The 14118-nt window shown below is 42.3% G+C and overlaps 3 protein-coding genes across 3 annotated transcripts; all 3 read left to right on the top strand.

Annotated features, from left to right (window-relative positions):
- Positions 1–4467: 4467 nt before the first annotated feature.
- LOC106563424 (proteasome 20S subunit beta 6) lies at positions 4468–7421 on the top strand. The gene is made up of 6 exons (XM_014128982.3): positions 4468–4624; positions 4909–4976; positions 5146–5277; positions 5520–5649; positions 6582–6726; positions 7134–7421. Exons 1-6 carry the CDS (start codon positions 4529–4531, stop codon positions 7259–7261), a joined length of 699 nt encoding a protein of 232 aa, XP_013984457.1. The 5' UTR covers positions 4468–4528; the 3' UTR covers positions 7262–7421.
- Positions 7422–7727: 306 nt separating this feature from the next.
- Positions 7728–10290, top strand: LOC106563423 (uncharacterized). Its single transcript, XM_014128981.3, has 6 exons — positions 7728–8280; positions 8389–8511; positions 8631–8706; positions 8825–9045; positions 9632–9803; positions 9904–10290. The coding sequence occupies exons 1-6, from the start codon at positions 8177–8179 to the stop codon at positions 10066–10068; spliced, it is 861 nt and encodes a 286-aa protein (XP_013984456.3). The 5' UTR covers positions 7728–8176; the 3' UTR covers positions 10069–10290.
- Positions 10291–10990: 700 nt separating this feature from the next.
- Positions 10991–14118, top strand: tnfsf13 (TNF superfamily member 13). Its single transcript, NM_001141604.1, is given in 6 exon segments — positions 10991–11265; positions 12488–12578; positions 12660–12710; positions 13052–13173; positions 13259–13397; positions 13522–14118. Coding segments are annotated over 6 exon segments (708 nt in total). The 5' UTR covers positions 10991–11070; the 3' UTR covers positions 13632–14118.

The following is a 14118-nucleotide window of genomic DNA, read 5'->3' as shown; positions in this document are numbered from 1 at the left end:
CTCCACGGGGATTACAGCCATGCCAATAGGAGCCAGCTCAGTGAATGTGTCTAAAGATCTGTTCTCTGATCTTTTCCTGGGGCACTGACAACCCCATACTCTTTCATTAATGGAAAAACAATCTATTGATCCAAAAATCTATTCAGATATGATCTTCCTCGTGAATAATGGATGTGTTATAACAACTGAAGCTCATGTTCTCCAGTTCCATTGGCTACTAAAGTGAGAGGGTGGCGTCCAGCCAGCAGCTGGCACAGGCGTCTGGCCAGCGGTGAGTGTAATTGGCAGGTGCTGGGCTGGTGTTCTGGATGAGCCCCAGTACTTAATGAGAGAACATCTCCTCTCCTCATTGGAGAAAAGCCACCATTCCATCTCTCACTGATTATGTAGGACAGTACAAGACAGGATCATCTGGGCACATCTGCTATGTAATGCAGTGGGCTCCTCTGTCAGTCCATCTCCCAGAGACTGTTGGGGAAGTAGTGAGAGAAAAGAGGAAGAAGATACAAGAAAGAGCAGATGGAATGAAGTATAAAGAGTGAGAGAGGCATGTTGTCCTCATGAACATTTAGAGGAAGACACATTACCGATGGGCCCTAAGAATAATTCCTCAACCAAATTAGTTTCTGAGAAACCAGACTGTTTAGTCCTGTTCAACTGCAGGCCTTAATGCTCAAATCAGCTTTGTTTTTCAAATCCGTTTTGGACAACTGACTGTCCAAACAGCAAGTTACAAGTGACTAAATGGATTTGTGTGTATTCAGACAGCAGTCAAGGCTATGCTAGTTATCATATTAATGACAGGTGTGTGTGCAGTGATGTAGGTTGACTGGTGGTGGTGATTGTCCTTCCTATCGCTCAGAAGTTATGTAGCAAGGCAAGGTGACAACAATGTCTGCCATGGACTTTCCCAGTTGCTTTGAATATACAAAATCATTGGGTAAAAACACTGTTAATGCCTCAAAGGATACAATTATCCAACTTTCAAAACAAGTCCTTTTGGCTAGTCACAGCAGTCAACTAGATAGCTAGGTAGCTGTTTAGCTAGCCACAGCAGTCAACTAGATAGCTAGGTAGCTGTTTAGCTAGCCACAGCAGTCAACTAGATAGCTAGGTAGCTGTTTAGCTAGCCACAGCAGTCAACTAGATAGCTCGGTAGAGGTTTAGCTAGCCACAGCAGTCAACTAGATAGCTAGGTAGCTGTTTAGCTAGCCACAGCAGTCAACTAGATAGCTAGGTAGCTGCTTAGCTAGCCACAGCAGTCAACTAGATAGCTAGGTAGCTGTTTAGCTAGCCACAGTAGTCAACTAGCTAGCTAGGTAGCTGTTTAGCTTTCTAGCACATTCATTCATTTGTTTGTAAACAATTAATAAGCTAGTTAGCTACCACATGTTCTTGTCAAACTGTCAACAGAGTAGCTATCAAGTAACAAAATATGTCAAATAACAGTCTAAAAACCACTTGAGGGCAAATAAATCAGATTTGACCGTTCAGACACAAGTCACATGGCCAGGAATCAGATTTGTATCTGATTTGAAATGTGGCTTGAACTATCTGATTCCATGTGCGTTTTGGCTGTTCAGACTGCAGGAAAAATAATAGATTTGAATTGGATATGCAAATAAATAGGATTTGGGTTACTTCAGACTGCCAATGTGAACACTGCTTTAGTAATGACGGAAAGTAATGAGCCTGTCACACACACACTTGGGGAGACATTGTCGATCAATAGCCCTGAGCCCTCATAAAAATCTCATGTTTTATGAAACAAATGTCCTCAGTAAATCAGCCTGACTTTTACTTGAGATATAGGTTACTATTCTAAACTAAGGAAAATATGATTATGCCTAAAGGTATCTGGAACTCTGTTTGGATACAATGTGAGGTCTGACTGATGACAGCTTTTGAATGCATGAATGAATGAGTAAGCATCAATACAGAAAAACTCAGTGATTCCCTCAAAGCTCATTGATGTTTGAGTGTTTATCAGTAGGTCTATTTTTGATCTGTCTGTCTTGTGCAGGGCCATCAGTTAGCCTTGTGGAGATGGCAGTAGGGACTATTTCAATGCTGTGTTAGTCCTGGTCTATGCTGCAGTGGCGATTATCTGGGATTAAGCTTCTCTAAGCGCTCTTTTGATTGACTCAAATCACACTGGCAGCTGGCTAAGGCCAATCTCTCTTTTCCCGTTGAACATTACAGACCCCAAGGTTCTCTAACAGCTAGGCACCTTAGAGCTTAGGAAACCATGGTTACTAATAGCGAGGGAGAGAGCCAGTGTGAATGCATTACTAGGATCTAGGCTGTTTTAAACACAAATAATGGGTTGGCCTTTATTCTCCTTCAGTGCCTCCAGGACTGCAGTTGAGTACATTTCAGGTTGTTTCATACTCACATTACACGAGTTTGACCTAAAACACATTTTATTCGCCGTTTGCCTATATTGACCTGCGCCTCAAGGCACAGAAGAAGAGGTCAGTCTGGATGATTGAGGCATTTTCTTTTGCAAACAAAATGAATGTGCACATATGAGTGTGCGTCTGTGTGCTTCATCCCCAATTTGATGCCCTCAAATAACTATCTAGGCTAATCCAGTGCAGCAGTGGAAGCTGCTGAGGGAAGGACAGCTCATAATAATGTCTGGAATGGAGTCAATGGAATGGTCTTAAACACATCAAAGATGTGGTTTCCATGTGTTTGATACGATTCCATTTACTCCATTCCAGACATTATTATGAGCCGTCCTCCCCTCACCAGCCTCCACTGCAGTGCCGGTTATTAGTATTATTATCTGCTGCATAACTGTAAAGAGATGTAAGAACCTGGCACTTTGATAATCCCACAGATGCCTGCAAATACAAACACACACACACGATAAGAAAGCGGATGTGATTGTTTGAGACAGGATGGACCTGGAAGGGCACAGGAGCAGCCAGAGGACACGGTGACTACATCTGCAATGCAGCGAGAGTACCACCACCATCACATCTGTGGGTAGCCTGAGGCTCTCTCACAGCTTAAAATACACAATATCGGGTGTTGTTGCCTAAAAATGGCGATTTGCGTCATAGTCCTTGTAACACAATCAAGTGTATTCACACCAGAAGTCTTTAGAAATGGTAGTTTAGAGTTGCATTCAACTTTGTGCAGACCTTCTTTTCTGAAAAAAGTAAAAGTAATGTATTCAAGTTAAAAAAGAGAAAAATGAATGGTTTGAATGAATGGCCAGAACACTAATGGTCACTTCTATCTTCTGCAGTCAAATCAAATCAAATCTGCTGCTCTTTTATAGTACTCCCATCTATACAGTACTGAAGCTCACTGTTGCAAAGCTTTTCCTCAGTCCCCCATGAATCACACTACATGTTTTAACCATCATCCCAATCAATAGCAAAATCCCTGGAGCAAAATTCAGTCTCGCCTTTAGAAATAGTTGTAGCCGATCCAATACCAGAGAGTGGTTCAGTGTTTCACAAATAATCTTACTGAGAATATTTGAGAATTCCCTTCATATCCTGTTATCAAAGCATACAATAATAATTAAAGAAAGTCTGGCATTAGGCTTGCACATAGATACTGAAAATCTAGAATTTGCTAAATTCATGATTTGACTATCATCTAGAACTGGCACTCCCACCTTTATCATGAAGAGGGCACGACAAAACCTATTCCCCCTCAGGAGACTGAAAATATTTGGCATGGGTCCTCATATCCTCAAAAGGTTCTACAGCTGCACCATTGAGAGCGTCCTGACTGGTTGCATCACTGCCTGGTATGGCAAGTGCTCGGCCTCCCGACACAAGGCACTACAGAGGGTAGTGCGTACGGCCCAGTACATCACTGGGGCCAAGCTTCCTGTCATCCAGGACCTCTATACCAGGCGGTGTCAGAGGAAGGCCCTAAAAATTGTCAAAGACTCCAGCCACCCTTGTCATAGACTGTTCTCTCTGCTATCACACAGCAAGCGGTAATGGAGCACCAAGTCTAGGTCCAAGAGGCTTCTAAACAGCTTCTACCCCCAAGTCATAAGACTACTGAACATCTAATCAAATGGCTACCCAGACTATTTGCACTGCCCCCCCCCCCCCCCCTTTTACGCTGCTGCTACTCTCTGTTATTATCTATGTATAAGTCACTTTAATAACTCTACCTACATGTATATATTACCTCAATTACCTCGACTATCTGGTTCCTCCGCACATTGACTCTATACCGGTACCCTGTGTATGTAGCCTCGCTATTGCTATTTTACAGCTGCTCTTTAATTATTTGTTACTTATATTTCTGATGTTTGTTTGTATTTTTCTTAAAACTGCATTGTTGGTTAAGGGCTTGTAAGTAAGCATTTCATTGTAATGTCTACTACACCTGTTGTAGTCAGCGCATGTGACAAATACAATTTGATTTGATTTTGATTTGAATTTTGAAGTTGTTATTCTCATGCAATCCAACAGGTGGCGATAGTCAGCACAACATAATATGTTAAACCAGACCAGCGAAGAAGAACATTATTTCATCAACTGTCAAGATGGCTACTGCGTATATGTCAGCGAACCGGTCCGAAAATGCTTTTAGTACAGCTGATTTGGTGCCAGAGTGGGCACAAGAAGAAGTTAGCACTGGGGTGAGAAAATGTAATATAGCACCGTTCACTTTATATAGGTTTGAATGCGTTGCCCAAACTGAACAGAGAGGTATTTACATACATGCCACTTCAGCTAACTAGCTAGCTAGCTAACAATGAGACTGCAGAAGCGCTCGCCATGTACGTAACTAGCTATGGCGGCATTTTACAGCTGATTATGTTGGTAGCCAGATAGCCGTTACAGTTTCTTCTACATAATGTTATTGGGATTATTTTCACATAAATAAAGCAAAAATGTTCTGATTCTTCATGTCTAATCGCAGACTACCATTATGGCAGTGGAGTTTGATGGAGGGGTTGTGATTGGCGCGGACTCCAGAACAACAACAGGGTAAGTTACGTTAAATCAAGCAGCTGCGTCTTACCGGCTTCCTGACCTAATAGAAATAGATTGCTGATTAAGTAGGCCTCTATTCCATTGACATTTTTGTGTTTAAAAACATTATAGCTAGAACTGCCTAATACTCCCAATCGTTATTTTTTTCCCCAACTGGTTGTAGTGCTTACATTGCCAATCGAGTTACTGACAAGTTGACTCCCATTCACGACCGCATCTTCTGCTGCCGTTCTGGTTCTGCAGCTGACACACAGGCTGTTGCTGATATAGTCACCTATCAGCTGGGCTTTCACAGGTAATACACCCTATATGGCTATACCTCTACACAAAGATAAAAAACTCTTCAGCACAGCTATATAGTGGCTATCTTTATATCACTCCCAGGATAAAATAAGTGCTTTGAGAACTATCAAAATATTGTCTTGAGTGTCTGATTCAAGTTTTAATGTACATGCACAAGCACAGTGAAATACCATTCTTGAGTGTCATTCTATATTTATTCACTGTGAAATATATCTCCCTCTGTGCCTGCTGCAGTATTGAGCTGGATGAGCCTCCACTTGTGCAAACGGCAGCCAATCTCTTCAAACAGACATGCTACAGATACAGAGAGGAGCTGATGGCTGGCATCATTGTGGCTGGCTGGGACAAAAGAAGGGGTGGACAGGTGAGTTCCCAGCATCTGTATTTGGATCATACACTCCAACCACTTTTCTCCCACTGTCTCAGAAATGTGTAGGTTCATTCCACCACAAAAAGCAAAGAAAGGTTTTCAGAACAATCTGGGATGGTGGGTATAAAATTAGCACCTGCCAAATGTGGGAAGATCTGGGTATTGGTGGGTAAGAATGTCTTTCACCAGCCATGTTGGTCAATTTGCAGGGCTCTACAGTGAGACCATTTCATTCGCAAATAAAACAAAATAGTAAAGTATGAGCACGTGTGAGTTGGGGTTAGAAAAATTCTGCAGTAGCTGTTTTGTTTCATAAATATTAATTACACAAAGAAATAGGAATACTATATCCCACCTCGCACAGGAACACTGCCTGACAGGGGAGCTGTCTAATTTACTCAAAAGTCTACTATGTAAGACTTTGTCCTTATGTTTTTTGGCAATTTACATTTAGTCCTCAAGCTCAGTTGTTTTTCAATGGGAGTTTGAGTCTTCTGCTTCAACTGATAGTGCAGACACACTAGTCAGATCTCAAATCGTGACAGGAATCAAGTGGTGTCGTTACCATGGTAAACTCACACCCTTAAAGGGGCAGCTAAACATTTAGTCTCTGATATTTTGATTAAAAGACTCAGGTCACCAAAAATAAATGGAAATTTAGCAATATACCACATTACTTCTTACTAATACATTTCTTGTTTTAGAAACATTACAAAGCATGGTCATCCGTTTTGTGTTTTTTGATGTAATTATGGTGAAAACATCTTTTGGCTGGTAAAAAAATCTAGTGTCTTGTAGATGTTTTTTTATCTACCTGCCACAGTGGCTGGTGATCAAAAATTAAAATTTTAGCCCCTGGTGGTGGGTGTCATGGCTTGCTGAGATTACATGGATTGACTCTACAGTGACCCTTTCCTCTTACCCAGGTGTACACAGTCCCAATGGGAGGTATGATAGTGAGGCAGCCAGTGTCAGTAGGTGGTTCTGGCAGCTCCTACATATATGGCTTCATGGATTCTAACTACAAGCCTGGGATGACCAAGGAGGAGTGTCTTCACTTCTGTACCCAGGGTGAGTAAGACCAGAGGTTGACAGTCTAGCACAGTGGTGGGTAATTCCAATCCTGGAGAGCCACAGTGTTTGCAGGCAATTGTTTGAGCCCTGAACTAACAAAGCTGATTGAAATATACCTAATAGCGTTGTTTAAAATCTAAGACCTTGATAAGTAGATCATTTGAATCTGTTGGGAAGGAACATTTGCCTGCACAAGCACAGCGGACCCTGTAGCCCACCTATGATCTTGACACTGTCATTAGGCTGTTTCAAATCTCTTCAGCTGCTGCTTTTCTAATCTCTCTTCCACCATAGGTCATGACAACTGAACTGAAAATACTTAATAGTTGGATATGTAATATGTTGGTTGTCGGGTCACATCTAGGTGTTGTTAATGTGTTGTTAATGTCCCTCTCTCCGTACAGCCTTGGCGCTGGCCATGGAGCGGGACGGTTCTAGTGGAGGAGTGGCTCGTCTGGCAGCCATCACAGAGGAGGGCCTGGAGAGACGGGTTGTTCTGGGAAACCAGCTGCCCAAATTCTCCAACGCCTAGACAAGGAGCAGAGGGGAAGTTCCCCTGTCAAGTCCATCCACATAAGCGCTATACCTAGTCCTGTGCAGTGTAGGACTTTGGAAAGCCATGTGTTTGTGTCTCATTTATTTTTGTTTTGCAAACTAAGATTTGTCATGCAATAAAAAAATACTGAACCTTAGATACATTTGTGTTCCCATCTCTCAGGCCTGTTTTGCATTAGCTATTATTTCTTGGAAATTGAGTGAAACTGCACACAAGACAGACTATAAAGGATAACTGGAAGAGATAATTGGCATAACATTTTCAGAGGTGATCTCACCTTACATTTACGTCATTTAGCAGACGCTCTTATCCAGAGCGACTTACAGTAGTGCATTCAGTTTATTTTTTTGTACTGGCCCCCCGTGGGAATCGAACCCACAACCCTGGCGTTGCACACACCATGCTCTACCAACTGAGCCACAGGGAAGACTAACCTTCATTGCAGTGAGTTGGAAGAAGACTAAAGCACAACACTATTTCCAAGATGTATAGTGAGGAATGCAGACAGACACCATGGGGAGGACTTTTAACAAAAACTACCCCGACAAATGTTACATGCGCAGGCGATGGGACTTGAGGAGGTGATGCCAAGGAGTAGATCTATTACGTTGATCTGCTGTGTATTTTCCTCGCGTGCTGCTGACGTTTTTATGGCACGCGCTCACGTTTTGCGCGGGACTTTGATATCGTTTGTTGGCTTTTAAATGCAGGCTGGATTGGAAACCGGCTGGCTAACTTTAGCCTAGTAAAATACGTTGTTATTGTAGGGCCGTTCTGGTATTGGCTAGGATACCAGGCAATAGTTTAATTTCAAGACTATTATTAATTGATTAAAGGTCACATTCTACATTAGTATTCGTATTTCAGCTGCTCTTCCCTCTCAGGGTAACAATGTGGCACCTAGCAGACAGAGTAAATAATAATAATGCTGGGCATTTTACTCCGGTAGAACAACCAGAGGCAGAAGATGGTGATCAATTCCTCTCGTTTGCCAAGTGAGTTGCTTATGTTGCAAGAGTTCAGGACGTATTATTTTTTGGAAGATAAGCCATTATTTCAGGTAATATGAAGCTTGCTTTGTGTTGTATTCTTCACACCCTCAGGAGGTCCAAGGTTGTGCAGCGTCAGTGTTCAGAGATGGAGACTGAGCCTAGCCCTCCCCCACAGTCTAGCTCCTTGTCACAGAGTAGAGAACATTTCTGGCACAGGATTCTATGTCAGCCAAGGTGGATGTCCTCTTCACTTTCACCACCAACAATCTCACTTTTTTATAAACACATCAAGGTTCAGAAATGCTCCAGTCAAATTCACTCTTACTGATAGAGGTCTGTATGCTGTTCGTTAGTGAAGTGTCTCCTGAGCCCACCACATCCTACAGCCCATTTCAGATGCAGATGTTCTCAAATAAATCTGAAGGACTAGTGAGTACCCTAAGACTTGGTAAACATGTGTTTCACTGTGGCTGTCATTTTTAAAATGGCACATCCTACGATTGAGGTAAAACGTTTTCAGATTTTTTGCCATTATGTTTACATGCAGGTTGGCGTGGACATGGCAGGATCACCTCCAGAAGGACAGAGAGTTAAAAAAGGGGGAAGGCTGGGTCTAGGAAAGCTACCCTCTCCAGTGGAACTGATGGGCCGGAAGAAGAAGGGGAGGACAGGGGGTGCAGCACAGGGCAGTCAGGTGGTGCAACCCAGGGTGGCAGCAGTGCTGCAGCACATTGGGGACCTCCGCAGGAGACAGAGCTCTATTGACCAGTAAGTGAAAGGTTTCTGATGCTAGATAGTGCAGAGGGGACATTGGAGATGGATGGCCTGAGCCTGTGGCTCGTTGGTATTACTTGTTGGTTTTACTGTGCCCTCAGGGTAGAATGAGGGGAAACTGATTTTAATTGGATGCCATGGGGGCAGAAATGTGGTTATGCATTCAGTGCAGGTGTAAAGGACATCATGCTGCTTGCTTAGCGAATACCACTTCTTACCGATTTGGCCCATACCTGGCATGAACGCGGGAACTCTGCCTTGCTAGGACACGTGACTGCCCTCCTGAACCTTCTTACCAGTCAGCGCCACGCAAAAAGCTACTGTAGCTATTCGCTGGTGCAAGTGGGGACCCTTCAGGCTGAGGATTAAGTTTCACACATCCCCATGTGCTGCACAGGGATATAAATCTACAAAGGCAACTCTGAAAGGCTGTTGAGTCATAGTAGAATATCATAGGTGACTGAATAAAACAGAAAAACTCATTATTCCTACTTTTACCATTGTTGGTTGCCTTTGGACGATAAGCATTAAATATAGAACAGTAGTTCTTAAAATGAACCCAAATACGTTCATGTCCCAGGTTGAAGCGGGGGAGTTGGTGGGGCTCCAAACCCAGGTGTAAGGCAGAAGAGGGCCGTTCCCATAGGCAAGCAGAGGACAGCAGCATGACTTTCAGCACCACAGTGGAGAAGCAGGATGAAGCTATGGACTACCTCAGTCCAACCCTCACTCATCCTTACACCCAGCAGGAGGTATGGACTCAACTCTCACTGACTGATATTATATTTAAGAGTAACTGGAATTGAGGAAGCAAATGTGGATATCCCTTATTCTACTGTGATGTCTTTGCAGGGTCTGTTTGGAGGATTTGAACAAGCATCCCATCTTGCTCCTGGAGGAAATCCGATGATGTCATTTGTCCTGGCAACTGCTGATAGACAAGCCAAGGGGGGTTGGCAAGGCCCTCGTCTGTCCCACAATGAATTTTGGGGCATTGGGCACACTCCAGAGGAATAATTACATTTTTGTGACATTTCTCCAAAGCACTTGTAGAGTTCACATTGTATAAGGGCTCATAGTTTGTATTGATCAGATTCAGAGTTTAAGGGATATGTTTTGCAATGTTACAATTAATTTGTTCAGATTTTACCGCTTAAAAATGATGTACAACATTTGGTCAGTTCATTTTATACTGGATAGCCAAGCAATGAAAAAAAGTAAATAAATACATAACATTCCAGTGTGACTAGTATGGTCTTGAACTGGGGAGCGTTATATGAAGAAATTAATTTGAGAAGAAAAAAAGGGTTTAACTTGGCTGCTCACCCTGCTCCTGTTTTGACAGACAGAGCCCATCCCTCTCCTCTGAGAAGTTCCTGAAGGGCTGGCGAGGCGGTCTTTGAGGTAGTGGAGTGTGAGACTGGTGGCATCAGCCTTCAACTGAGTCCATCTCTCAAAGGACCCTTTGACCTTGTTCTGTCATAGCCAGACAAGCACATAGGCCTGACTAGAAGTACATGTATTTATGTTTGGCTATCAAGGATGCTGTAAAGTAAGCCTTTTCCCTCAAAAGCCAAGCATATATACATTATTTAATTATAATGTAGTCAACAGTGATTCAAACCTACTGAACTGTATTCCCTTTTCATCCAGTTATTACAATCAGTTATTTTTATGAGCCACTTGCCTGTCTTGGTCACTGCCTTTCTCAAAACAAATAGTACAAACATTTAATAAAGACATTAACTTTAGCTTCAGACTTCAATGTAGGATAGTCCTATTGGCCTTGTGTAGGCCTACTGTAGCCTATCACTTTGTTTTCACACGTCCTCCAGGTCTTCATAGCAGTTTTGTAATCCGAGACTGCATGAGTCATCGTTTTCCAAATGATGGGATGATGACATTAAGAAAGTGAAAGTGCACATTGTAACGGGATCATTACGGCCCTGACAAAGCCTTCTTTGAAAAAGGACGCCATCCCCTCATCCTCGTAACAGTTGGTATCGCCTGTGTGACATAATGACCAACCGTTATACAGTACATTTTCATGGCTCATATCTGCTGTACGCTGTGTCGCTGTTCTTGGCCTGCTTGATGGTCCTGCAGTCCAACCGGGTCAGAGAGATGCAGGTCGAACTGCGGGAGCTGCGTCAGTGGACCAGTCTGGTGTGCGGGGACATAAAGGAATCATCTACTGATATCTCGCGCTGCGGGGTAGGTGAGTTCATACATTTACTAATAGGTTATAGGCTACACGAAAAATAAAACACTATTGTGAAACTTTGCTTGATGTGAAGTAGGTCTATGTTTTCGAGAATTTATAAGAAGTCAATAAATATTCTTAGGCTAGGCCTAACCACTAGGAAATTTCAGATTTTGAAGTAAGGAATCAAGATGCTAATGCTTAGAACAATAAGGCCTATTTCACCACAATTCTCAATGGAGTTGAAGTCTAGAAAATGATGACAATGACTTAATTGTTTGCCACCAGGGTTGGGTAGTTGTTACATGTAATGTGATTACAAAATAACCTGGAAAAATATTGAAATCAGATGACAGATACTTTTGAAAAACTACATGATTATTTATTGGATTACTTTTAAAGCCAGAAAGGATGTTTGTGAAAAAATACATTATCATACCTTTCGGTTTCCTCAATGACATTCAATTCAGCATCGAAAATAGGTGAAAGTTAAAGTTTGTTCAGCCTGACCACAAGACAGAGACTACTATGATGACACACCAAATGCATTTGATGGATCCTTTTTGTCTTGCAGGGGTGGGCAATTCCAGTCCTCGAGAGCCTGATTGGTGTCACAGTTTTTCCCCAGGTCCAGCTAACACACCTGACTCCAATAATCACCTAATCATGATCTTCATTTCAGAATGCAATTTGATTAATCAGCTGTGTTTGCTAGGGATGGAGAAAAAGTGTGACAATCAGGCCCGGGAGGACTGGAGTTGCCCACCCCATGCCCCATCCCATGCCCCATCAGGGGAAAGTAATCCAAAAGTAACATAAAGTAATCAGATTATGTTACTGAGTTTGAGTAGTCCAAAAGTTACGTTGCTGATTACAATTTTGGACAGGTAACTAGTAACTGGAACAGATTACATTTAGAAAGTAACCTACACCAACCCTATTTACTACATATCTGAAACATTTGATTCCTATCACGCTATCAGCTGATGTGTAAAGTATGTTTTTGAGAACTTATGAGACATCATCAATTAATATTCTTAGGCTACTGGGCTATTTTGAAGTTATTAATGCTTAGGAGTTCCAGCAATAAGGTTTATTATCCACCACACTTCTCAATGGAGTTGAAGTCTGGAAAAGGATGACAATTACTTGATTGTTTACCACATATCTGAAACAACGGATTCTTGTCACACTATGAGGTTCACATCTGATGTCATCTGGCATTTGACACAGATATCTGACTCTCACAGACATACACAATGGAATGGAATTCGAGGAAAGAGGGAGATTTCAAGACATGGGAGACGGAGACAGCGGCGCACTGGTCAGTCCCTTCCGACGCACACACACACACACACACACACACACAATTTACTTAATCATTTATAATTTCCATGTCATCCAGTAGGGAGGAGTGCCTTTCTTCACCTTGTTCCTCTGTCATCACACTCATATGGTGAGTCAAATGGGCAATGACTTCACATCTATACTGTACATTTCTCACACACACACGCTATAGCCCTGTTTATACCTGCCGCTAACATGCGTCCTTATCTTGTCCTGATCATGCCCGTTTAAACTTATAAGATATTTTCAAAATTAGATCACTGTGCATCTTTTAATTGTCTACACCTGGCTAAAAATGTGGGCACAATCAGAATGTGGACAACATCTGGAAAAAGGATGCATGTTAGAACCCGGTATAAACGGCGCTTTGCATTAACTACAATACTCTCAAACATTATTTTGTCTCCAACATACAAATACTCCATGTTTTTAACCACTATGTTGTCTCAGATGAAGATGACTACACTCTGGTAGAATGGGCTCAAGGACTGAGTCGTCTAGGGGAGGGGCTGCAGGTCTTTGGAGAAAAAGTCACCGTGGTAACCGAAGGGACTTACTTCATCTACAGTCAGGTAGCCTATTAAAACTAGACATTGTCATCTCTTGAGAGGTGGTCAAGCCAAGGTCCCTCTATACCATCACTGTGTTTGTGTACAGGTGCTGTATAAAGACACCACATGGACTATGGGTCATGTGATCAAGAAGCGTCTACATGGTATTGAGACCATCTTGATGAAGTGCATACAGAGCATGCCCAGCAACATCACTGTGGCCCAAAACACCTGCTACACAGCCGGTGAGTCGACCCAACCCCGGCCAGCGTGTGTTACAAACGACATTCAAATGAATTACTTATAATACGGAACACAATTACAGCACTACTACACCCACTGCTGAAGTTACTGGTGTTTCTCTCCCAGGTGTCCATTACCTGGAGCCAGGATCCACTCTGGAACTCTCCATTCCCAGGAAATCTGCTGGGCTTGTCCTAAAGCCTCACTCCACCTTCCTTGGCATGTTCAGGATTTGACACTGAGTGACGATTTAACACAAAACCATGTCTCTCCAGAACCCTACAATCACTGCCTATAATAACCTGACATGCTGACCTACTGCATTGTGTTGCCTGATATTTAATAAATTTATCAATATCAAACATTTTGCAAGTACTACTCAGCCAGTGTTTTCCTTTCAGCACTCATATTGTGGTAGCCTGATACAGAACAGTTACCAAATATCACAAAATGTAGCCTATTTTAGCATTGGAAAGTGCACAATGTAATGTTTGAATTCCATGATTAAAAATACATAGGATATTAATCAAGCAAACAAAATAGTGCAGTAGTACAGTGACCCAATATCAAATTTCAAGTTTTAATGATATGTACACAAGTACAGTGGAATGTCTTTCTTGCAAGCTCTAAACAGTACAGTGAGTGGTGACCCAATATGAGTACTGTTGAGTGTACAGCATCATTGTGAATTTCCCTCTGCTAAATTAAACTTTCTCAGTTTGC

This window comes from Salmo salar, chromosome 11 (genome assembly GCF_965601325.2).
Source record: "Salmo salar chromosome 11, fSalSal1, whole genome shotgun sequence".
Lineage (NCBI taxonomy): Eukaryota > Metazoa > Chordata > Actinopteri > Salmoniformes > Salmonidae > Salmo > Salmo salar.
Note: the sequence above shows the minus strand (reverse complement) of the source record. Positions and strands in the feature narration are given on the sequence as shown.